Here is a 24,426-nt window from a genome sequence, read left to right on the forward strand (position 1 = left end):
CTAATCTCGCGAGAATTCCTCACAAGGTTGAGTACTACTCAGAAGCGCGCGAGAGCTACTGACGGTAGGGGAGCGCCGAGATTTCCTGCCCATTTCATGATACGTGCATGAAAAATAGTACACAGAAAACCATCTGTATGTACAAGATAAATCTCACTATCATATTGGCTAAATTCAATTTCCATAAATGTCAATTCTTAGGCAAAGGACCACTTTTATCACATTTTTGAATGAGCTCAAACGATATATCAGTTTCATCAAATACTGTTTACAAAAAAGCAATTAAAACTGGTACAGCTTGTACTATGTTACGTTTTAACTTCCTGTCCCATGGGGACATCATAGTGTATACAGGAGCATTTCAAAAAATAAGAACCTCATGAAAAATGTAGTTTTTTCTCTAATTCAATTTTAAGAAGTGAATCTGGCATATATTCTAGATACATCTCATACAAAGTGAAACATTTCATTTCTTTTTTGTGTTAATCTTGATGATTACAGCTCACTAATCCTCAATCTCTAAATATTAGAATATCACAAAACAAGAGTCCAATAAAGGATTTATGATACAGAAATGATGACCTCTTGGAAAATTAAGCTCACTCAAAGTAATTGGTTGGCAATCCTTTTGCACAATTACTGCATCAATGCAACTTGACATGGAGCCAATCAGTCCGTGACACTGCTGGGTTGTTATGAAGCCCAAGTTGGTTTGATAGCAGCCTTCAGCTTGTCCGTACTGTTAAGTCTGGTGTCTTTCCCTCTTGACATTTCCCCAGATATTCACTATGGGGTTCAGGTCAGGCAAGTTGTCTGTCCAGTAAAGCACAGTAATACCATGGTCAGCAAAAGAATTCCTGCTAGTTCTGGCTTCACCGTGGTCTGGTGCCAAGTCCTGATGGAAAAGGAAATCAGTATCTCCATAAAGCTTCTCAGCAGATGGAAGTATGAAGTTCTCTAAAATCTATTTACGGCAGAAAGTTTTGACTCTGGACTTGATAAAGCACAGTGGGCAAACACCAGCAGAGGACATGGGCCCCAAACCATCACTGACTGTTGAAACTGAAAACACCAGACTTCAAGCACCGTGGATTCTGTACCTCTCAGATCATTCTCCAGACTCTGAGACCTTGGTTTCCAAATAAAAAGCATAACTTACCTTTATCTGAAAACAGGACTTCGGACCACAGTTCTTTAGCCTAGGTGAGAAGCTGTTAACTGTGGTTCAGGATTGGCTTGACACTAGGAATACCCACTTGTGACCTATTGTATCCTAATACATGGCCTCAAGCTTCAGTACACTCCATGTAAAAGTTACCCTGAGTTTTTAAATCTGCTTTGACAATCCTCTGAAGGCTGAGCTCATCTCTATTGCTTCTGCACCTTTACCACACCTTTCTCTTCCAGTCAACTTTCCATAAATACACATTAACACAGCACTCTGAGAACAGCTTCTGGATATTCATCAATTCAGCAGTCTTCCCCATGACTGTGGTTGTGTATACTGAACCAGAGCGAGAGAATAAAGGCTCAGGAAACGTTTTGCTATATTGTTCAGAGCATTTTTATTTTTTCTTCACGACTCCATTTATCGTATGTACAATATGTAAACACGAACGAGACACAAGCCCATAACAGACATGCTCACAGGGAAGAACATCCAGCCAAAATGCAGATTTTGTTTACACCTACCAAGTTGTTGAACTCTAATGATCAGCTTTGGATAAACAGTTTGAACAGAGTTTGCTCTGAGCTGACATTCATGTGAAGCAATTTGTTTTTCAATAACTTTGTTTCGACACATAGAAATTGTGATTTATTTAAACATACTATAAAAACACTATATATAGCACTATAAATATTGTTCAGGTATTTTCTTACAAAAACTTTTTACAGTTTACATTTTTTAGTCATTTCTGATAAATCACAGATTTTTTTATGCAGGTTTATACAACAAGGAACTTCAATACAAAAATGTATGAGCCAGAACTGCCATCAAAAAGGAAACAGTTGAGACATGTCATGAAGTGGAATCAGGTTCAAAACTGAAATTGCATAACTCAAAAACTTCTGATGGCACCGTGATGAATGAGAAACAGCCAAGAGGCTGTTAAAAATGTATCAGAACATGAAAAATGTCTACAAAGTAAACAGTTAAGAAGTGCATAAGAGCAGCATTGAAAGTGTTAATGTGGCAGATATTCTGATTGGATACAATCTTGTTCAGCCTTAAATCGAAGTGGTAACAAAGCCATTACAAAACTACAGTATGAAAACATACAGACTCACATTTTATTTCTTAAGACAGACTACTTTCACATGGCGCATACCCACCTGAACACAGACCTGTAGATACTCTGGATGAGAGATGAACCAAAATAAGGGAATGAAAGTGATTTGTCACAGAGGTGCAGGCCTTCAAGCTCAAATTTTGACACGGCCAGCACAACAGTGGCCTTGCAAAATGTGCGAAGGTATTGGTAGTGTAGAAGTTAGGTCACAGTAACACCAGCACTGTCCTTATTCTTTTCCATGTATGCAGGAGAGTTGCTTTTGTCCGATATGGATCCTGCTCCTGAGGGCAGGGTCTGTGCAGAAGGCGACAGTCCTGATGTTTTGGTTGAAGGGTCCGAGTTGGGTTCTGCTTCTTGCTCCTGTTGTGAAGCTGTGGCTATAAGGAAAAGCAAAATATAAATGAGAATATCTGCTTGGTTTTCTGTCTATAGAACATACTTTATTAAACAGGTGTCTAAATTAGATCTCTATATTGAACACAGAAGAGCTTAATGGATGTGTTACCCGACTGTGTGCAGGACTTCATGTGTTCTGGCCAGTGGGCTTGCTGGCAGGGGTAATCACAGTAACTTGTATTCCAGCAGCAGTAAAAGATGGCCTCCTTCCTGCAGTTTGCACACCACTGTTTCTTTTTGGTCTCATCCACTGCTTGCTGCTTCTCAGACTCCATCTGCTTTTTCACCTCAGCCACCAACCGTTCTCTTTCCTGCTCCAGACTCTGCCTCATCTCTGCCATCGTTAGTTCTGCATTTAGACGAGGCAAAATAAAACAGTTAGTTACAGAAAAAATACCATCCCACTGGACTTCCACCCTCAGAGGACAGGTGAGGAAAGTAACTTACCAAGATTGTGCTTCATCTCTGATAACTCCTGCTGATGGAGCCACTGGAGCTTTTCAATTTCTATCCTTAAACGTCTTATCTGTTTTAAAAGAAATACACAGAAATTAAACTGTGTCCAGTTATATTAAAATATCATTAAAACCACCTAGAAGCTCAAATTTACCTCTGCGATTGTGTTTCCTGATGTGCTTTTGGAAAGGTCATTGTAGATCTCAGTCATTGTCCCTTTTATCGTGTCCATGATCTATGAAGTTTTGCCAAAAAAAAAAATCACATTAGTCCACAATAATTGTTTATATGGTGTAAAGAGCAGTTATGAAGTTTATTTAAGGAAGATCTGTCCTTCTGTTTGTGTCACATACACAAACCTGTGTAAATGTTCATTTTTGCAACCTTACAGAGTGTTTAGAGAAATTCACACAGGTTTTGGGATTTAAACTCACTTTGTTTGTGTACTTTGCTATATCTGCAGCCACGTCTGCCGAGACTGTCGGGATCTGCAGGTCAGCTGACAGGTATGAAGAGCTACCAGATGTGACCTGGGCAGATGTTGATGAGGATGAACTCTGGGGCGGGTCTTTTTGTTGCACTATAGGACAAAGGTAAAAAGAAAGAAGGTAAACAAACATTTTCCTGCACATTTTTTTGATAATGACATGTCCAGTGTTCAGCTATGCGTTGCACTCGCTATGCAGAGTGACGGACAGCCCATCAGGAATTTAGGCAAATGCCTAAAGGGCCACTCAATGATAGACAGTTTGGACCACCAAGAACGAAATATCATTCCACTTATTTGAAAAAGATCATACAAAAAGGCTTTTAATTGTAGGGTACAAAACACAGAGCACAAAAATGGGTACAAAAATGTTGATGAATGGATTTAAGACCAAAATTGTATTTAAATTATTGTTTTCTCCTGCCATCCCTCATGGTAGTAACAGTAGAAAGGTCAAAAAGTTTAAAGACAGGACTCAAATTTAAAGTTCACAAAGCCTCACTTGGCAAAAAAAGTTGATTTGGTATACTTAACAACTAAAGGGAAGAGGGAAAAAGAAGAACACTTGTTTAGCCAAAGGCATTTGGCGCAAAGATCATCAACAAGTGAGCTATCACACTGAGAATTACTCTCTCCTTTCTACAGTATGCTAGGCATTTTCCAAAAGACTACAGTAACACACGCTGTTGCAGTTTCTCAAAGCCAAGGAAGGATCCTAGAACGGCAGTTTTTGGAGGATATGACTGCCATTAGAGGATTGATAGAGGAGGAAACAGGGATGAGAGAGTGGGGGAGAGACATGCGGGAAAGCACCCACAGGACGGGCCCGAACCTGGGCTGCCAGCGCACATGTGGTGCACCTTAAATCACCAAGACCAGGAGACCTTTGAACAGAGGATCTTCAAGGATGGAAAGTTTCGTTTACTTGTAGTAATTATCCACAATCAAAAAATAGCGCAATATCAGGAGGAGGCAAGGTCCAATACACTTTCAAATATTCCGTTTCCAACATAAAGAGGTTATCATCCTAATTTTATGGCATCAAAAGTAAAGCTAGACAGGCAAAAAGCAGTGCCATTGAAAATGATTATACTCTATGAGGAATATTATATTTTCATATATCATATATAATGTGATTACATGATGATATAATAGCATATTGGACGGTGCTGGGTAAAAGATGTACTACGCTGCTTTTAGGACCATATTTCTGCTGCTGGCTATATGGGCGTGACCATTCCTATGACATAATCACGCACACACTTGCAAGCCTGTTCCAAATGTATGTTTAACAGTTGCCAGGGAGCTGCCCCATAATCTGTAGAAACTGGCTTAACGTTCATGATCATCTTTAAAAAAATCACTAAGATTAATTTTGAATTTTTCCAAGGTTATGTGTTCTTAGTGATCCACATATTATAATGAATGAAATACTTTGCAATTTACGATTTCATTACTCAAATGCCACTGCTGTTACATTGAATCAGCTGTATAGGCTGTAGGCTTTAGTTATCACATAACCACAAAGCTGTCGGTCTGTTCAGAGACAATCTGATATGAGAGGATGCACTGTAACAAACACTGCATTAAAAATGCTTTTCACTGATTGGTCAGATGAAGTGAAAATGTCTTATCTTGGACAATATTTTGGTTTCAATCTGATGTTGTACCAGTGAGGATAAACCTTACATCTCTGTGGTGCAACCACAACTTAACATACAACTCCTTAAGCTTTAATTTACCAGTTTCAATAGAAGGGTCAGTGAGGACTTTACATCACAGGGTTTATGCATAGTTGGTGCAACTGGCCACAGATTCATTATCATGCATGTGTTTGTACCTTTGACTGCCTGTCTGGTCTGATAGCGTGTACTTGAAGAGGAGTTCTGCTGCTGTGACTGCAGCTGCTGTGGACTTCGTGTCTGACTCTGAGCCTGTGTCTGCGCTGCTGACTGCTCTCCATGCTGCTGCTGCCGCTGCACCTTCTGCATGTGCCATTTCTGAGATGACGTCTGAAATTTGGTTGGATTCCAAACCACCGCCCGCTGCACAGCCTGAGCCGTCTCTTTAGGCAGTAGAGGGCGCTGTTTCTTCACAGCAGCAGGTGCTGGGGATGTCGTTGAAATGGAGCTGGGAGCAGAGGAGGGAGAACTGGTTGCCGTGGCGGTGCTGGGCTGACCAGAAGCTGCGGTAGAGACAAGGTTGAGGGCTGCTGTGATGGCAGGTTGTAAAGAGTCTTTCAGGTTAGAGGCGGCTTCCTGTGATTGTGCAGCTGCTGCAGCTGATGACGGCTGTTTACCTGCACGGAAAGAAAAAATCATTTCTCTTTAAGAGTTAGGCATTCTGATTTTAATACTGCTGGTACATATATTATTCAGCACACAGTGTGCTCACTTGAATCTGCATTGGGGGGAGACTGCATGTTTAGAAATTGTGTTTAAAAGTTAGATATGGGCATAGCACACCTATAAACCTTGCTCCCGATCGTTGCTTCAGCTCTAGGCCACATTTGCAGTCAACAATGCACTTCAATCCGACCAAACAACCATTTTGATTGAATAGAAGTGAGGGTATTGTGGGTTCCAAGTGTTGAAAAGAAAAAAGAATGTGTCAAAAAGTATTTCAACTACTAAAAGAGCAGGTATACAATAGGAGCACTGGTTTATTTTTGTTTGTTTTTTTTAGTTTATCTTACACAGAGTCTTTAAAGTGGAACATTAAATCAGCATAACCACTGATGCAAGACTCTGAACACACTTTTACTCAGACCCTGCAGAAAGTCTAATCTAGTTCACAGAGCATGGGGATAGACTGTTTGATGAAAGTGTATTTCCTGCTACCTTACATGTTAAAATACCTTTAGATTTGGTGATAGCACGTCATTATAGCATTAGCTTTGTAGTTACACGTCTTTGTTTGGTTAAGCATTAAAACAATGCAATAAATTGTTGTACTAAGTATTGAACTATTCAGATAATTTATAAAAATGCAGAAAACTTACTGATGTGTTTCTACATGACATAATGCTGTACTGACAATTGATTAAAAAATCAACTAACTGCATCACAATGAATCCCATATCTGCGAAACGATCTGAAATAATGTGCTTCTGAATGACACTGGAACTTTCTACAAGTCTTTGAAACAGCAACATTTATATGAGAAAAACTGCACACAGCATGGTAGACACTGACAGGTACAGGAGGAGGGTCTGAGGACAGATTTTCTACTTAATCAATGTCAGATTGCGTTGATCTTTTGAGTGGATGTTGGTGGTTGTGATATAACATCAGTGTCATTAATTAGCATACATTCTTAATCACATTATTCTTTCTTCAGATTAATTAATGGAATTTTTGGGCAGAAAAAGTAAAAATGTTTTTATAACTTTCAGTTTTAAAGATGCTTATATTAAAGACATGTTTATATTTAGGAGTAGTTTCTGTTCAAGTCCATTTACTGCCTGAGACCCTGCGTGTACATCTGAAGACATTACATGTTGGCTTTCCTACAACACAGTAATAAATTGGAATTTTTGAGATAATGGTCCAGAATTTCCATAAGAATTTAAGTAATTTGCCTGAAATGTTGGGGGGGATTAGCTTAAATATTATCAGGTGAAATTTCAGAGTATATCTGAATATATTGTCAGATTACATTTTTTAATACAATGTGGGGGGGTCTGAAATTTGACCATTTTTGTCATTTTTTTTAATTTTGGAAGGTTTTCAGAAATCTTTCCTGGATTAAGACAGTTTGGGGGATTTTTTGGGATGTTTGGGCAATTTGTTTGGACATTTTCAATAACTTTCTATGGATTAAAGGGAAATTTATTTTCAATTTTTTGGGAAAATTATTATAAATTCTTGGGTGGAATTTGCCTTTAGATGGAAAATTATCACGAATTTTCATGGTAATTTTAGGAAAGTTTTTGGGATGTTTTGGGGAATTTGTTTGGAAATGTTCCATGATTTCCCCTGGATTTTGGGGAAATGTATTAGTATACTTTTGGAAATTTGATTACAGTGGGGGGGGGGGGGGGCTTTGAGATTTTTGGAAAAGCTTTTGAAAATTTTTTAGAATTTCCATGGATTTTGGGAGATTTTTTAAATTAAAATATTTAGGCTTTTTCGAAATATTTCCCTGAAACATTTGGGAAATGTTAAAGACATTCTAAAAGTGGGATTTTCAAAAGATTCTCAAATATTTTCACAGAATTTTTGGAGGTTCCTAGTGCTTTGGAAATCTCTTCTTAAATCTTAATGGAATTTTTCCAAGACCTCAAGAACTTTTAGTAAAAAAACATCCTTTATCAAATTGAGTTCCAACAACTGAAGAAATAATTTTGTTGTGTACTGTCCAGTAAATGGGTCTATTGTCCTCATTTGCTGACATTTTTTGGTGGAAGCTACTTCTCCTTAAAGACAGGGCTTAGATTTTACACTTATCAGGTCCCAGATGTCCCAAATAAGTAGGAGAAACGTAAAATGCACTCCCAACATAAGCTCAGGTCTCAGGAGGTTGAGAGCTCTGATGAAAGCAGTTGTGAAGCCAGGGAAAAGATTTTTTACATTTTCTGCTCTCCTCAAACAAATGACAAAAAGAACTGAAACTTGACACGCTGGCCTCATTGGATACTTTCAGGAGGATGTTAAAGGACAAGGAGGTAGACACATGTAGCTGTAAACATTCTGCACGACAGGCTTATGCCTGCTGTCAATTTTGACAAATATATGCTACTCTCTTTTAAGCTATTCATTTGGCTCATACTTGGTTTGTTTTTATGTATGACTGGGGAAATTTTGATAACTGTGCTGCTGCCCGTCTTGGCCACGGCACTCAGTCTAGCAGTCAGTGAGGTTTCCCTGGTTAAACAAAGGTATGATAAAAATAAAGTCACAATGGTTACAGCTTTTTAAAAGCCTCTGACAACACCCAAATAAGACAGCCGAGAAGGGTTGATGAATACAGAATGATGCGTGGGACAATAGCTGTTTTGATGGACTGCATAAAAGTCTGCTCTGACCTGCATCCTGCTGAGTACATGTTAAATGACTGTCATTGTTCTTATAATGGAGGCACATGTCATCATGAGAAACAGAGGAGAAGCTGGTTTATAAGAGTATATAAGTATGGGGACTCACCTTCCATTTTGGCAGCATTAGACTCTTTGGGAGTTTTGGAAGCAGAGGCCCCCGCCTCTCTCCTCGCCCTCTTTGAGTCATGACCTCCATGTTCATCGCCCAGGTCAATCACCAGCTCTCTTTCAGAATCAGAGTCTCCCTCAGCTATTGATGCAGCAGCTGCTTTGCCCTCCTCTGGTGCTTTGGGCTTGTCAGCGAGGGCCTGAGATTGGGGCGTCCTGGGTTTTTCCTGGAGGTCCCGATCAGGGCCATTACTAGCTTGCTTGTCTTTGAGCACGGGTTCAGAGGTGGCTTTATCTGCTGTCCCTGTAATCCCCTCCTTATTCTCTCCCTCTGTGCTTGCTTTTGGCCTTTTTCTCTCTGTTCTGTCTTTGTCATCCTGCGTGGAACTCTTTGGCTTGTGGTCCTCGTCACTCAGATACTCGCTGTCACTTGAGTCGGATTTCTCAGAATCCTCAGAGTCACTGTGATCCACACCTTTGTACACATCTTCAGAAATCTCATCTATGCCTGTGTAGAGAAAAGCAAAGATTTTATGCCATAGTTTAAAGCTGAAATCCTTCAAAAGAGAGGGGTACAAGAAATGCAGATGTTTTCCTTCTGTAGTAGGAAAAGGGATAAACAGTATGACTAAAATAGAAAAATATCAAACATTTCTTATTAGAATGTGATAAATTCCTGTTTCACCAGTGTTGCACAGAAACATGAAATGCTTCTCTACTAACAGTTCTGTGACTAAAAAACTAAATGTAAAAACATGCATGTACCAAGCTGTGCCTTGCAGCTCTCGATAGTCTTGTCTAGACTCCTGATAGGTCTCTTTGGGGTAGGGAGGGCAGCTGAAGACCCTTGCTGTTGCTGACTTTGTTGTTGCTGCTGTTGCACCGACTCACTCAGTTCCTTCAGATCCATCTCAGCCTTTACCCGATCTACAAGGAGCAGGCTCAAATATTAAATATATTTGAAATTTGAAAAGTAAGATTTATCATTTCTCTATGTACATGTTGTTTGTACTGACCTAGATTAAGATTAAGAATGCCACCTGCGCCTGCAGTCCTTTCCTGCTTTGGCATCAGTCCGGAGTTAAGGGGCTTCGGGCTACCTGCCACACTGCCTGCTGGACCCATCTTCCCGGACACTGGAGATGCTGTCAATGCAAAAATAAGATGAAATCAAATCAAATCCATGTAATCTTTGCTCCACATGTTTTTTTTTCAAAAAGCACCAATGACATCGTGTCTCCACATTCAGATTGGTGTAGATTTTTTTTGGCTTTTTAAGGATACCAGAAATACATTTTAAGTTGTTAAAAGTAATTTAAAAGCAAACTTATACTCATTTATTCATTTTCATTTACTTTCCTCACCACCTTATGAACATAAGTCAGTATTATCTTTTAATCTTGCTCTGATTTGGTCCCAAATTATCACCTGAGGGGAATTTTGAAAAAATTAAATTAAAAAGTGTTATCCAGCTGATTGTCTATTGGCTATTTGGGCTCAGTAGGTAGAGAACAACAGGTTTACGAAGCGTTTTCCCAGGATGGCTGTAACTGTTGTCTTTGACCAGCACTGTCCACTGCATCAAGTATGAATGGACCAAACCTAAATGGCCTCACCCATTTGATTACTGAAGATGGAATCTGAAGTAAATTTATGTTTGTCAACGTATTGAAAACGATGTCTCAAACTAAATTTCTATCTACCAAGGCCTTGTCCACACTCAGGCAGATATTTCTGAAAATTGAGGTTTTCCTCCTCAGTTTTCAAAAATAATCCCATCCACACAAGACAATTCCTCAAAAACATCTTTGCCCATATGAAAACCCCAAAGCATACTTTTACATGCTGTAAGAAGTGTGCTGTGTCATCGTATTCTATGATAATTTATTATTACAGGTTCTTTGCATCACACAGAATCAGAGATTCTGATGGAGGACAGAAAGTAATCTTGCTACCAAAAGGCCAAGTTTCAAGCCAAGAGTTCAAAGTGCAAAAATATAAACATTCTTAATCCTTAAGCTACATTTGTGTCCTGTTTCCTCAGCTGATGTCTGCTAAGTCTCACTCATGACGGGAAATCCGTCTATTTAGAGAGATCCTGACCATTTAGATCAATCCACTAGACCAGTTTGGCTTTTCAAATGTGGATTACATAACCACAAAAGGATAGAGGAAAGAAAACTGTCCCGAAAACAGGAGCGAGTTACTGTGGCTAACTCTAGAGAGCCGTTGTTTCTCAGAACAGGCTTGATTGTGAATGGCACATCTTTACTTGATCGCTTACTCCACAAGGTTTATTTGGTTGTCAGTGCATCACTATTTCAACTAAAAGCATGTTTGTGACTAAATGAGGATTTCTTTTATATGTTAAAGGGGCTAAGATAGCCTTTTGCTCAGCTCAGGCTTCCCTAGACTCTTGTCTTCCTTCATCTAGCTAAACAACGCTGGACAATAGAAGGTCTGCAGGAAAGAGTCATTTGTAATATTGATCACCTCAATACCAGGTAAATCAGTCAAACTGCAGAAAAGAAAAATCACTTTTTTGTAAAGTGTAGCAATCGTACTCAATGTGTATAGAAATCTTCTGATGATAATTGCAGCATACAGGTCCATTTAGAGCTGTAAAGTACTAACTTTCCTCTGTTCCCATTCATTCCTATCAGCTGTCCTCCATTTCCTGACCCCTGACAGATATTCCAGATCAGGTGATTGCAAACAACCCGTAAACAAGTCCAGCTCACTAAGAGACAGCAACAATGTCCTTGGTGTGAACATTTCCTTTCTGTGTGAACCCTAGATGAATTTTTCAAAAAGGTGCATTTTCAACTAGAAAAGCACTCGGAGAGCGCAGACCTCAGCCATTAGCCCTATCTCCCAGTAGTAAGGAATCCTTTAAAAAATTCCTGGATCCAGACGGTGATCTGGATCACTCCCAAGATCTAATCAGTTCTTCCTTATGCCATTTCTGACATTTCCTGGAAATTTCATCAAAATCCATCCATAACTTTTTGAGTTATGTTGCTAACAAACAAACTACTTAAACAAACCCTGCCGATCACATAACCTCCTTGGCGGAGGTAATTTCTTAAAACACCACTTGCATGAGTGCAAAAGGCAAAAACACAAAAAAACCTCAGTTTTAGAAATCATCTGCCCACCTGTGGACAGGACCCAGGACAAAACAGGGAGGTGAAGCTGAGGTATGCCTCAAGCCTCCTGAAAAACAGCCCAAACCTGCAGGCTTGCAGTCATATCAGCAATGCCACTAATCTGCATAACTTGTATTCTTCTTCAAACCAAAACAAATAAGTGTTGAAATATTCTCCCCACATTCAGTGTGTGTCCATAAAAACATGATGTGTTCAGACAAAAATTGTTTTCTGAATTGGGCTTCAAACATAGTTACTTCGGCTGTAAAAATTGATATTTTAACAGGGTTGTGTATGTAGTTTCTGTTTTTTCTGCAGCCAGACTCAAGTGCAGTCATGAGTAACTATATTTTTTTTGCACTTCTGCACTAGTTTCCTTTTTCAGCACTGGAATGTACCACTTAGTCAGCACGGAAACAATGAGTATGATTGTATGATCATTAATTTGATAACTGAGAATGATCAGGTAATCTGATGTAATGTGTTTGCATGCACTTCAATAACCCCTTTTCAGCGAAAACCTCATTTATAGTTGTCTGTCAATAGATAAATTACCTTCCATAAGTAAATGACAAAAAATTCAAGCTTCCTGTTGTTTTCAAAACTGATGATTATCCACACAATCTGAAAAAAATCTAACTTGATTCATGTTGAGTGAGCAATTTCTGAAGTATTGGGTGCACTTTTGATAACGTTGCAAGTTGATACAACATATTATTCTGAGTTTCTTAAATTATGCACGATATATAGAATTAAGCAAAGCCAACATTTTTGGGGGGTTAAACTGTAACATTAAATTACATTATATATTTCTATTGGAAAAACTTTTTGCCAACTCAACATTTTGTAGCTATTAGCATGTTTTGGGCCCTTCAGCTCAAAAAAGCAGTGAAACTCATTACATAGCTATTTAACGTTGGGTCATCACATTCACTTTTACAATACAAAGCAGTGTTTGCCAAATGACATGAAGAGCCAAAGGAAAAAAAAGTTTTTTGAGAGGAAGTTTAGAAACTGTCTAGTTTTCAACATAATGTTGCTGTTGGCCAGGGCTGTGTTTGTGGAGTTGCTGCACATGCAAATCATGCTTAATATCCTTTTTTGTGTTGTCTCTATGACTAAAAAAAGGAACAACCTCTTAGTTGCAATCAATCAGCTTGCCACCACTGTTTGCATCTTTTTCCACTGTTGGTTGCATGCATTACTCATGCAGAGATAGAATAGAAAAGAAGAAACCAGTTTAAACTGTTTACATGCTTTGAATAATCAGATTATTGGGGTAAAATGCTCAGTGTAATCCAACAATGGGCTCTGTCTGATAAGAATATAGGATTATGCTGTTTACACGACAACTTGAGTAATCAGGTAACTCCACATATCAGATAAAAATCTGACCCATCTCTCAAAAATTAAAAAGGAAAAAACCACCCTGTGCAGACTAAGGTTAAAACTCTTCATAAAGCACCTTAATTACAATATTGTAGTGTTTTTGATCCATTATTATGATGCAGATAGATATTAAAGTAACTTCAACATTACTCACCAGTACAGTCCATTGATTCCTCTCCAGTGCTGTAGTGAAAAGCAGGGTTCCTGCTGGCCTTCTCCATATCCTGCTCCCCATCAGACCCTGTATGAACCGAGGAGTTTGTGCTCATGGGAGACCGAGGCATGTCTGTCATGGAGACCCTCCGGCTCATGCCACTTGGGGTCGAACTCTTGGAAAGCACCATTTTTGGAGAAGCAGTTATATCAAAGTTGAAGCGAAGTTTATCCGGTTTCTCCGTCTTTACCGTCCCAGCACTCGGGTTGGAGGGGTCCAGAAGCATCTGTAACTGGTTGTTGGGGGTGTAGGGTGTACGAAAAGGAGCGTAGTTGAATACTCCAAATTTCTTGCGAATGTTTTCCACATAGACTTCCATTTCCTGCATGGCACTGTTGAAAATGCTCTTAGTCTTTTTCACAGAGAAAGGGATCTCTTTGGACATGAGGTAGCAGTTGTTGATGGGGACCCATGCCCTGCATGAAAGCACAGAGAAAAGAACAATAAAAATGTTATAGCAAATATGATGCTTAGTTTTAACATCTCCTAGCTGTTTGTGACTGCTAACGTAGCTCTACTATTCTGCGGTATAAGTGTGAGAGATCTCATTTCTATGTGTGCTGATTGCATTAGCATTAGAACATTTCACAGTTATGACAGACACATGCAAGATAGAGCCTTTTACAGTGGCTGTGCATTTATCTCACCTGTCATGTTGCCCAAAGAAGCGTGCGTCTACCTGCCCATCCTTTTCCCGAAGTGCTTTTGCTGGCCAGAAAGGAAAGCCCTTTAGCTTAGCCCAGACCAGGGGATGGGGTTGACTCTGTCAGCCAAAAAAAAAAAAAAAAAAAAAAAAAAATCAGTGCCAAACATATATAAACTATAATGTATTATTTCTACTTTAATATCATATGCAAGGCATGTCAAGACCTACACATGGCTCACAGAACCAGTTGTCTCTTTTTTGGCATGAAGACAGATAGCACTCTGGACAAACCTCAATCTCATTCATCTGGAAAATCATAACAAAAAAGATGCTGTTCATTTTCAAATCGAACAAATCATCAGAAAAATCTCCTCAATCCATAGAACAAATCTTGCTTCTTTACCTCATGTTCACAAATCTTTACAATGACTTTCGCAGTCGCTGTTAATTTGTGGTTACCTGGAACAGAATGGCAAACTTAGTCTTTGTTGTCTTAGCGTGAATAGGGGGGTTACTGTGAAAGAAGGAGCAGCTTACCTCCATTATAGATGATGCAGTTGTGTAAGATCCATTTCATATCAGCAAGAAAGGCTTCTGTGCAGCCATACATCTTCTTCTTGATATTCTGTGAAAGGCAGAAAGCAGCAAAATCAAATGCAAGAAACATCAACTATGAAATAACACCTCAGAATGTAAGACCAGATCTTGCTCTGTAGTACTGTATGGTGCGTTTTCATGTTTAATGCACCTGTTTTAGTTATCAAATCAGTATATTTTTTAACCTATGGACTGTAGCTGGAAGTAGTTTGAAGTTACAGCAGAGTAAAAAAAAAGTTTTATTTTTATTTGTGTAATGTGTGTACCTGTGCTCATACTCTTTTAAATACAGCAACCTTCTGAATTATTCACTTTCTAGTTCCTGCCTGTACGTGTCTTTGATATTTTAAATCCTAAAAACTTTAAGAGAAGAATATTTTAAGGAATTTTGTGCTTTTAAACCACAGGAACCAGGGTCTAAATTTAGTTCTGGGGTGTTAAATCTACCCCAAAGTATAAACATTATTGCATCCCTTCACCAGATGTTTTACCTTTTATTGATTCTACAAATAAAACATGGTCAACATAATCTGGCTTTTTTGAAAAAAGTGTCTGCATAAATATTTACCTCCTTCAAGTCAGTATTTAGTAGATGCTGTGTGGATAGGTCTCAGTCAGGCTTGCACATCTGGACATTGCAATTTTACTCCATTCTTCTTCACAAAACTTCTCAAGCTCTGTCAGGTTGCACAGGGATCAGGCATGAACAGCCCTTTTCAAGTCCAGCCACAAATTCCCTATCAGACTGAGGTCTGGGCTTTGACTTGGCCACTCCAAAACGTCACCTTGTTGTCTTTAAACCACTTCTGTGTAGCTTTTGCTGTATGTTTTGGGTCATTGTGTTGCTGGAAAATAAATCTCCTCTCAAGCTGCATTACTCTTACAAACTGAATAAGATCATCTTCCAGGATTTTCCTGTATTGTGCTGCATTCATTTTATCTTCTACTTTTACAAGCTTTCCAAGGCTGGCTGTAGAGAAGTATGGCGTGTTTGTGGTGATGTGCAGTGTCTGGTGTCTACCAAACATCGCATCTAGATCACCATTTAGATCTCATCAGACCAGAGAACTTTCTCCCACTTGACCGTGGAGTCTCCCACATGCCCTGTGTCAAACTCCAGTCGAGATTTGAACATGAGTTTTCTTCAGCTATGGCTTTCTCTTTTCCACTCTCTCACAAAGCTTTGACTGGTCCTAGGCAACAGTTGTTGTATGCAGAGCTTCTTTCATCTCAGCTGCTGAAGCTTGTAACTCCTTCAGAGTAGTCATAGGTGTCTTGGTGGCCTTTCTTACTAGTCTCCTTGCATGGTCACTCAGTTTGTGAGGATGTCTGATCTAGGCAGATTTACACATGTGCCATAGTCCTTCCATTTCCTGATGATGGATTTAACTCAACTCCGGTGGATGTTCAGTGACTTGGAAATTTTTGGCATCCATCCCTCGACTTATACTTTCCAATAACTTTTTCTCTGAGTTGCTTGGAGTGTTCTTTTGTCTTTATGGTGTAATGGTAGCCAGGAATACTGATTAACAAGTGACTGGAACTTCCAGACACAGGTTTCCATGTACTACAGTCATACTTGAGACACATTCACCACAGTCAGGGGATCCCCATTTCCCTAACTGTGAGACTACTAGCACCAACTGGCTAGACATCTGTTTGTAGAAAACTGTTTTTACTTTTGACATTGATGAGGTATTTTTTTCTTTTTGTCAAAAAAGCCAAATAATATTGACGATGATTGATTCATAAAATCAGTAAAAAAGATTAAACATCACACTTTCTATAGACACTGTAGATCAAGCTCTTGATAACTTGTATGACTACAAACCTACACAGGCATCTTTTATTGTGTAATAGATTATAAGACTGTGTCAGTCCCCTGACCTGACCCTTCATTACAAATTAAAAAAATTATAATTAACATTAAAACTACAAATAGTTTCTACTAAAAACCTGACCATAACATTTTGTCTGTAAATAAATATATTTATTTGTGTGTATTTAAATATTTGATCCTTGGCATCTAAATCTTTAACAGTAAAAGAACTGATACCACACAATAATCATCACTATGTCTTCCTGTAACCTGGCTGTGTCAGGATGCCTGATCTTTCAGGACTTTATATCTCACTGGAAACCCAGGCAACAGTGGGTCACAGGAACCATTTAGGCCGGCCACACACTACAGGATTTTAAGCCCGATTTGGGGCAAGATTTGCCTCCCCTGACGATCATGGGGGCGTATACCGACTGGAGCCTCATTGCAAACGATTATTTGTCTGAGCAGTCTGCATGTGTGTGGTGTCAACACGATTAATTTACTGCTCCAAATCGCATCGTAGCCTCCCAAACCCTGAATCGTAAATATCAAACATGTTTGATATTTACAATTCTAGGTCGTAGTGCTGCTGACAGAGTACGCACAACACCCAGTGAGAGCGAGCACATCGGGTAGCGTCACCAGACGAATTTCACCGCTCACAACCATAAATAAAATGGTACCTTAATTCCAGCCAGGATTTTGTCCTGAGTCTTTCCCTTGTTTTATTGTTGCTGCACCTGTAACGCATGCCAGGACACTCTGTTGTGGAGAGACAGCAAGACGGTATCAAGAGACATCCGTGTTTTTTTTCCTCAAGTCACGTGATCAAGTGAGGTCGTAGGTGTGAAGCCTCCAGTGATCTGGCAATATGGCTGAGACGTCTAGTGTGCGCATTCAGAGGATTAAAGATGATAAATCTCTGGAAATTTTCCTGAAGTCTGTGGTCTCTCATGGTTTTAAAATCGTTTCAGATTAAAAAATCGTCTAGTGTGTGGCTGGCCTTAGAGCCTTGAGGAGAAGTTCGTAGGACTAAAAGTCCTGGGTAATTTTGGTAGAAAATAACCTTTGGTCCCTTCTGCTCATTCCAAATTTTTTGTATAAATTAATTAACTGAATTTGAAAAAGATGTTACCTTCTCTAAAGTAGACAGGTCCATGGGATGGAAAATGTACTCTGCATAATCTGGATGCTGCTCAAGGGACACTGGCTTCTGGAAAGGCTCAGTCTGCCCACATCAGACAAATAGAATGAAAAGAAATGGATGTATTAGACAGTTAGCATCTTTTTTTCTGTTTTGTGTTTAAATATAAAGCTATTTGGAGGACAAAGACAGCTTTTAAACAAGCAAACTATAGGATGGACTTACCCCAGGCTGTTTGATCTTTTGGAGTGCAAATTTCAGCAAGTAGGACAGTTGGTCTATTGTCAGCATTGTCATGGCCTTGCTTTGGGTTTCAATGCACTCAGCAACAGTTATTTTCTGCAACAAGAATAAATATTTAATGATTTATGAAACAGATGAGCATATAATGACAAAAAAGTTATTAGAGCTAGTCTTTGGTCATTTAGGTGTTAAATTTATAAATGATCTGTGGCTGATTTAGCATGCACATACACATACATGAGTGAATCATAAAAAATAGTAGTAATTTGATTAAATTTAAAGAATAAGATTCAAAATTACATTCTTCAAATATTTAGATTTTTTGTTTGAGCATTCAGCTTGCAGGGTGTCACACCATGTGTCATGGAGGGAGAAAAACTCATGTGTTTGTGGATTAACCACAGATAAAAGCAGGTAATATCATTGATTTTCTTCCTTGTTGACTGACACATGGTCTGACACCCTTTTTCAACTAAGCAAGCAGGTTTGTGTCTTGATCCCACAATCATTTGTGTACCATCACACACATACACACGTCTACAGCGGGATACCTCACACTCGGGACAGAACCAGTCGCCCTCGGGCTCGGCTGGTAGTTTGAGGCACTTGGCGTGGTACACCCTGGGGCAGAGCTCACAGCAGAGCACCTGGCCCTCGCGGTGGCACAACCAGCAGTAGAAGTCATTCCTGCCGTCCTGCGGTACAACATCAACAGGGTCTGTGGTGAGTGCTGGCTGCTTCATATAGTAAAAGGGACCATGTCTTAGCTCTGACTGAAATGCAGGCAAGAGAAACAGGGGGGCAGGTTTCAAAAAACACGCAGGAACACAAAAAAGGTGCAGTGCAACAAAAACAAGGCAGCAGTGAGGTGGGGGAAGCAGGGAAAGCAGCATAGAGGGAAGATAGAGGGGAAAAATCCAACACAAGACATTTCAAAGCACAAAAGTAAACTGAGCAATCATACTGTGACTGTGTGTGAAACTAAACTCACCTAACAGGTTTAGGGTGTGGGCTTCAGGAAAACTCCTTATCCTTTTACATGTTCTAAGTAGAAAGCTCATCTTACACCTCAGAGTTTACACAACATACACTCACCTATCAGTTTATCAGGCACACCTGATCTGCTGCTCATTAACATCTTATCAGCCAATCACATGGAGGCAACCAATGCATGTAGGCATGTGGACATGGTTAAGAGGATCTGCTGAAGTTCAAACCAAGAATCAGAATTTGGAAAAATTGTTATTTTACTTTTAACTAGAGTAACTGTGCTTTTACTTGAGTACAATACTCTTGTACTTTTTTCCACCTCTGTTGACTACACATTAGCACATAGAGAGAGAATGATTCTACATCACATTTCAAAAAAGTAACCAACAACTCCAAAATGCTCTCGTGGACAAGTTGTGACCTGCACATTCACCACACTATGAAATAATAACGTATAATTATGTAACATTACGACACATGAAGCAAATACTCTGAACTATTTCTTGAGTAAACTACTGGGCGGAGTGACACAGTGCAGCAGCCATGCCTGGAGTGTAGTTCCGGCTTTGCATTTAGCTTTAAAACATCTCCGTCTCGTAATGTTCCATGATTATTTCATAGCTGGATTGTGTATTTGATGAGCTTGATGAGGGAAAGCCAGAATACCATCTGCTTACATTGAGTTGGCACAGCAGGTCTGAACTCAGCAGCGGCCTATCTAGAAACAGCTTGCACAGGCAACTGAAGGTAACAAACCTATTACTAAGACAATAGGAATTATGGCAATGGACGAATTTGCCAAAATGTTGAAGTATCCCTTTAATATAACTCCCAAAGTGTTATTTAAACTCCATTCTGAGTGAAATGGTCTTCAGTGTTGGAAATTATTTGATAGTGTTGATCCACCAGTGTAAGTTCACCTGTAAAGAGTTAATTGATCTAAGCTCCATCCACTGTCATCTCAAATCTGGGGGGATGTGTGGATGATGTTTCCAATCATGCCCTTGGAAAGAGTGTTAAAATGTAAGCTGTAAATGTGTTTAGTTGTGTATGGATGTTGCCTGATGTACTTATCCTTTTTGAGATTCATTTGCTTATGTTTCTGATGGATTGTTGTCAGTTTTGATGCAAGACACATTTGCACCATGACTGAAGTTATCAACTGAGTTAGGGTTCCAGTCTGTGCCTTAAGTTATTCCTAAAGTATGCATTGCCTTGCTATGGGGATGACTAACATTATCAATATTGTAGTTTAACTATATGCAGTGTTGACCAATATAAACAGTTTTACAGTGCTATTTTTACTCTATATGCGTTTTCAGTGCTGGGCTCATCTGAGTATTTCAGAAACTGATGATCTACTAGGATTTCAGCAAAATATCTTTGAGGGCAGAGGTCATGACAAATGGGCAAATTGATTTGCTCTTATAGAAAGGCAACAATATCTCACATAATCACTCTTTACAACCAAGGTATGCAGAAGAGTATCTGTGAATGCACAACATGTCAAACCAGATGGGCTACAGCAGCAGAAGACCACACCGGGGGTCACTCCTGACAGATGGGAACAGGAAACTAAAGCTAGGGTTCACAAAGGGTCACCAAAAGTAGAAGAAGACTGGAAAAATGTTACCTTGTCTGATGAGACTCAATTTCTGCTACAATATTTGAATGTCAGGGTCAGAAGTGGCATAAACAACATGAAAGCATGCCAGCCAGACCAACAATTGCAGTCACATTTCTTGGTTTGAACTTAAACAGACTGTCTTGACCACGTCTACACGCCTAAGTGCATTGGTTACTGCCATGTGATTGGCTGATATTTGTGTTAACAAGCAGTAAAATGGGTACACTTAATAAAGAGTTTTCTTACTGAACTGTTCACTGATGAGTGCCATACTAGAACTTGACCAACATTACACTCATCAATAAAAGCTGATGTTTAGTAAATGTCAAGATGATGCTTCAGAGTCTAAACAATGCTAAACTCTGAGCCTACAGGAAATCTATGTTTTCAATTATCATTAATGGTGGTTGTTCTCCATCTTTCAACCAACAACCATTCACGAAAGAACAATCGACATTGTATAAAATACTAAGAAATTATCTTTTAGTTTCATGCAAATTCAAGGGAAGGTCTAACTAATCCACAAAGGGAATCAATCACAACCAAAGTAATTTTGCAAGCAAATTAGAAAAAAAAAAACATGTCAGGGATTCACTCTTACAAAAAACAAACATTTTATTCATTCTTTATCAAACTGTAACACAATTACCATAGGTGATGGATAAACAACACAAATATGCAATGTGTCTGAAAATAAGTAACTTTAAGTCAACCATGCATCCATAGCACTGCTCCAGACCCACGCAACACACCTTTTACAAGATGAACACATACACAAGACTCTACAGGTAGCACCCAAACCCGTTTGTCTGTCTGTAATCTAACAGCATGAAGTCACTATCAAAACTGGCATGCTCTCGCAGGCAATGTGGATCAGTTCGTAAGTTCAGCACTTGTGTTAACAACTGGTATATGCAAGAAAGGACAACTTAGACCAGAGTGTGGTTTTGCACTCAGAGGTGTCTTTTCAAGTTGGTTTCTACAGGAAGAAGTGTTTTGTGTGCTGCAAACGCACCCAGAGCACCATGTGTTTTTGCACAATGTGCTGTGAACGCCTCTGGTTTACAGACCTTTAACTTGAAGCACCCAGTGTGACTTTATTCCATTTCCCACAATCTAAAGGACGGCCTTCTTTTGTGGTGGTGGCAAAGCTCAGAGTGGCTTGGAGACGGCTGTCTTTGAGAACAAAAACTGAGGTTGCAGTAGGAAAGATGCCTAATCCTTTATGGCTTTATCTAGTTCCCATGATTTAGGTATTTCATTGTTTTGAAAAACTTTCGATAAAGGTTGTTGATTATTTTAAGAACATTATTTGTCACATTTAGTTTCATTTTTAGGATGAACAAGGAACTTAAAATACTTCCACTGAAATGAGTGACTAGATGTTACGTTATTTGAAGATAGTAAGACAGTGAAGGTTTCAGTATCAGTAACAAAACTGCTAGTTTAATGGTTGATTGATGAAGTATATGCTGTATAAAGCAACCATCCCACATTCACACCCACTATGCACATACTAGATAAGACAGGAGAAAGAAGTAAATGTCTGAACTTCTTTTAAAAGTGCTCTTCAGCGAGTACTTGAAATATAACAAGTACCCCCAATCACAACAAAGGCAGTCTTTCAACTCCATCTTCGAGACTAACATATCAAACACACACACTTTTGGTGTGACAACAAGGGCAGACAAATACTCCTATGATCTGGGTTTTTAGCATAGCCTGTTTGGTAGCAGTTTATGGATGCTTTCTAGCAGAGTTTCAGTAGCACTTTTGGAGGTGTTTTGCCTCTCATTTGAACGACTTCTTAAGTTGGAAATATCTTCAAGAACCTCGTCTACGTTCAGTGATCTTTTGGGCTAAACTTTGATTTACTATAACCAGGGGTGGAAAGTAACTCATTACATTTTCTTTAATTACTGTAATTGAGTAGGTTTTAAGGTACTTGTGCTTTTTAAATACATTTTGAAATTGGTACTTTCACTTCTACTTAAGTACGTTTTAACTAGAGTAACTGTACTTTTACATGACTACAATACTCTTTTACTATTTCAACTCTGTAAATTACACAGTGGTACATGGTGAGAGAATGATTCCACATCACATCCCATGACAGCTGTTGTACACAGAGAAAAATGGACTGTTGGTTTTAATGTGTGACACATTGGCACTGTGAGCGAAGTTATCCACTGAGATAGAGCTCCTGTCTGAGATTTTAGGTGCTCCTAAAAAGACATGCATGTTTGCAGGGGGACCTTTGCAGAAGGGTGTTTTCCCTACCATTGCTTTCCCCAAATTGACTCCATTGTGAGCTCAATGCCTAATAAAACAATCTTCTTCCTTGATAATTGTTTCACACACAATAGGTTGTTTGCAATCACGTGATCCCCAATGCTCGTTGGGGTTCAGGAAGTGGGGTACAGCTATTAGGAAAAAATGGGAATGGAGGAAAGTTAATACGTAACAGTTCTAAATGGATCTCTACGCTGCAATTATCATCAGCATATTTCTACATGGTCCCTAAATGGTCATTTTTAACACCATGTAACAGATCTTTATCCCAAACACTCAGTCCTGCATACCTCCTAGTGTCGTCTAGCCAGATGAAGGGAGACAAGAGTCTAGTAGAGTCAATCATGTTTTGTCCCAAACATGCCTTTAATTGAAACGGCATGCACTATCAACCAAATAAACCTTGTGGGGTAAGCAACCAAGTGATGATGAGCCGTTCAAAAACCAGCCTGTGCTAAGAAATGTCTCTTTTATGTTAGCAGCGGTAGCCACCTCCCACTTGAGTACCAGTTTCCTACTTACATCCTTTGGCTTTTTAAATGTAGATAAAATAACACCATACTGGTACTAAATAAAGAGCCATCTTGGAGCCAAACAACCATTTCTACCATGCGTGGTCAAATGATCTGGGTCTTTTAAAAGAGACAGATTTTCCATCACAACAAGCAAGGCTAAAGGTTGGTGAGACGGACAACAGGTGAGAAAACGGGTAAAATCATGTTTAATGTGCTAAATCTTGGCAAAACTGTGAAACTGTGAAACTTTTTGTGGAAGCAAACCATACACTCCAAGGGATGTTCTCTGCTGCTATTGTTAAGGTGCAGTGTTTAGTATTGCATTGCCAAAATATGAAACCAACAACACTCATGTTGTCTTTCTTTCTCATAATTTTTGGCCCTACTGAAGTCACTAACTCCACTTTAAGGTGTGGAAGGACTGACCGCCTGTAACAACCTGTATGCTAGTGTTTTTTCCCCACAGCAGCCACAGCCTTTGAGAGCACGCCAGATGTTGAGGTGAGCACCACGGAGCCCTTACCTGGTCCTTGCTGTTGCTGTTGATGGCCCCGGGCTTCTTCTTTTTCTTGATAGGGCTAGGGGAGGTGTCTGAGGGAGAGTGTCCATTGGAGGAATGTGTGGGGCTGGAGACCTTTCTTTTCTGGGGTGCACTCAGTCGTTCGGCTGACCCTGCTGGATCAGGGACTGGATGCAGGGGGAAATAAGGTCATGAGACAGGAGACGGACTTGTATTGCTCTCAGGTCCAACACATTACTAACACTTAAGAAGATTAAAAGGCGGGCCTGCCATAATGGTCATTAGGCTATTCTTAGAGTTTACCTAGGGGAGAAAAACAATGATATTCCCATCATCCTATACTTAAATCTAAGAAAGAACAAATTAGATCCAAACAGTCAACCAAGGATTTCATGATAAGGGGCTGCATTCAGCCTTAAAATTCTCTCTTCATGATAACATTAAAATCTACTGACAGCAATTACATCGGATCTAAAAAGCAATTACTGAAGATGCCAGT

At 39.4% G+C, this 24,426-nt stretch overlaps 1 protein-coding gene across 9 annotated transcripts in view; it reads right to left on the reverse strand.

Annotated features, from left to right (window-relative positions):
- Positions 1-1,554: 1,554 nt before the first annotated feature.
- Positions 1,555-24,426, reverse strand: part of LOC121517146 (protein kinase C-binding protein 1-like) — a 28,341-nt gene continuing 5,469 nt past the window's right edge. For 5 of the 9 annotated variants that reach the window (XM_041798690.1, XM_041798689.1, XM_041798691.1 and 2 more), the window contains 18 exons: positions 23,931-24,094; positions 18,535-18,756; positions 17,966-18,079; positions 17,732-17,824; positions 14,715-14,802; positions 14,581-14,636; positions 14,406-14,483; positions 14,179-14,294; positions 13,472-13,947; positions 9,796-9,924; positions 9,545-9,706; positions 8,778-9,287; positions 5,474-5,932; positions 3,581-3,726; positions 3,301-3,381; positions 3,138-3,216; positions 2,800-3,039; positions 1,555-2,671 (listed from right to left, as the gene is read on the reverse strand). In XM_041798690.1, coding sequence (XP_041654624.1) covers positions 2,493-2,671; positions 2,800-3,039; positions 3,138-3,216; positions 3,301-3,381; positions 3,581-3,726; positions 5,474-5,932; positions 8,778-9,287; positions 9,545-9,706; positions 9,796-9,924; positions 13,472-13,947; positions 14,179-14,294; positions 14,406-14,483; positions 14,581-14,636; positions 14,715-14,802; positions 17,732-17,824; positions 17,966-18,079; positions 18,535-18,756; positions 23,931-24,094 — 3,392 coding nt within the window. In that variant the 3' untranslated portion in view covers positions 1,555-2,492. Of the gene's footprint in view, positions 2,672-2,799; positions 3,040-3,137; positions 3,217-3,300; positions 3,382-3,580; positions 3,727-5,473; positions 5,933-8,777; positions 9,288-9,544; positions 9,707-9,795; positions 9,925-13,471; positions 13,948-14,178; positions 14,295-14,405; positions 14,484-14,580; positions 14,637-14,714; positions 14,803-17,731; positions 17,825-17,965; positions 18,080-18,534; positions 18,757-18,974; positions 19,034-23,930; positions 24,095-24,426 lie in introns of those variants that run through there. The other 4 variants (XM_041798695.1, XM_041798692.1, XM_041798697.1 and 1 more) reach the window with 3 other exon arrangements.

The sequence above is a fragment of the Cheilinus undulatus genome, linkage group 11, assembly GCF_018320785.1.
Source record: "Cheilinus undulatus linkage group 11, ASM1832078v1, whole genome shotgun sequence".
NCBI lineage: Eukaryota > Metazoa > Chordata > Actinopteri > Labriformes > Labridae > Cheilinus > Cheilinus undulatus.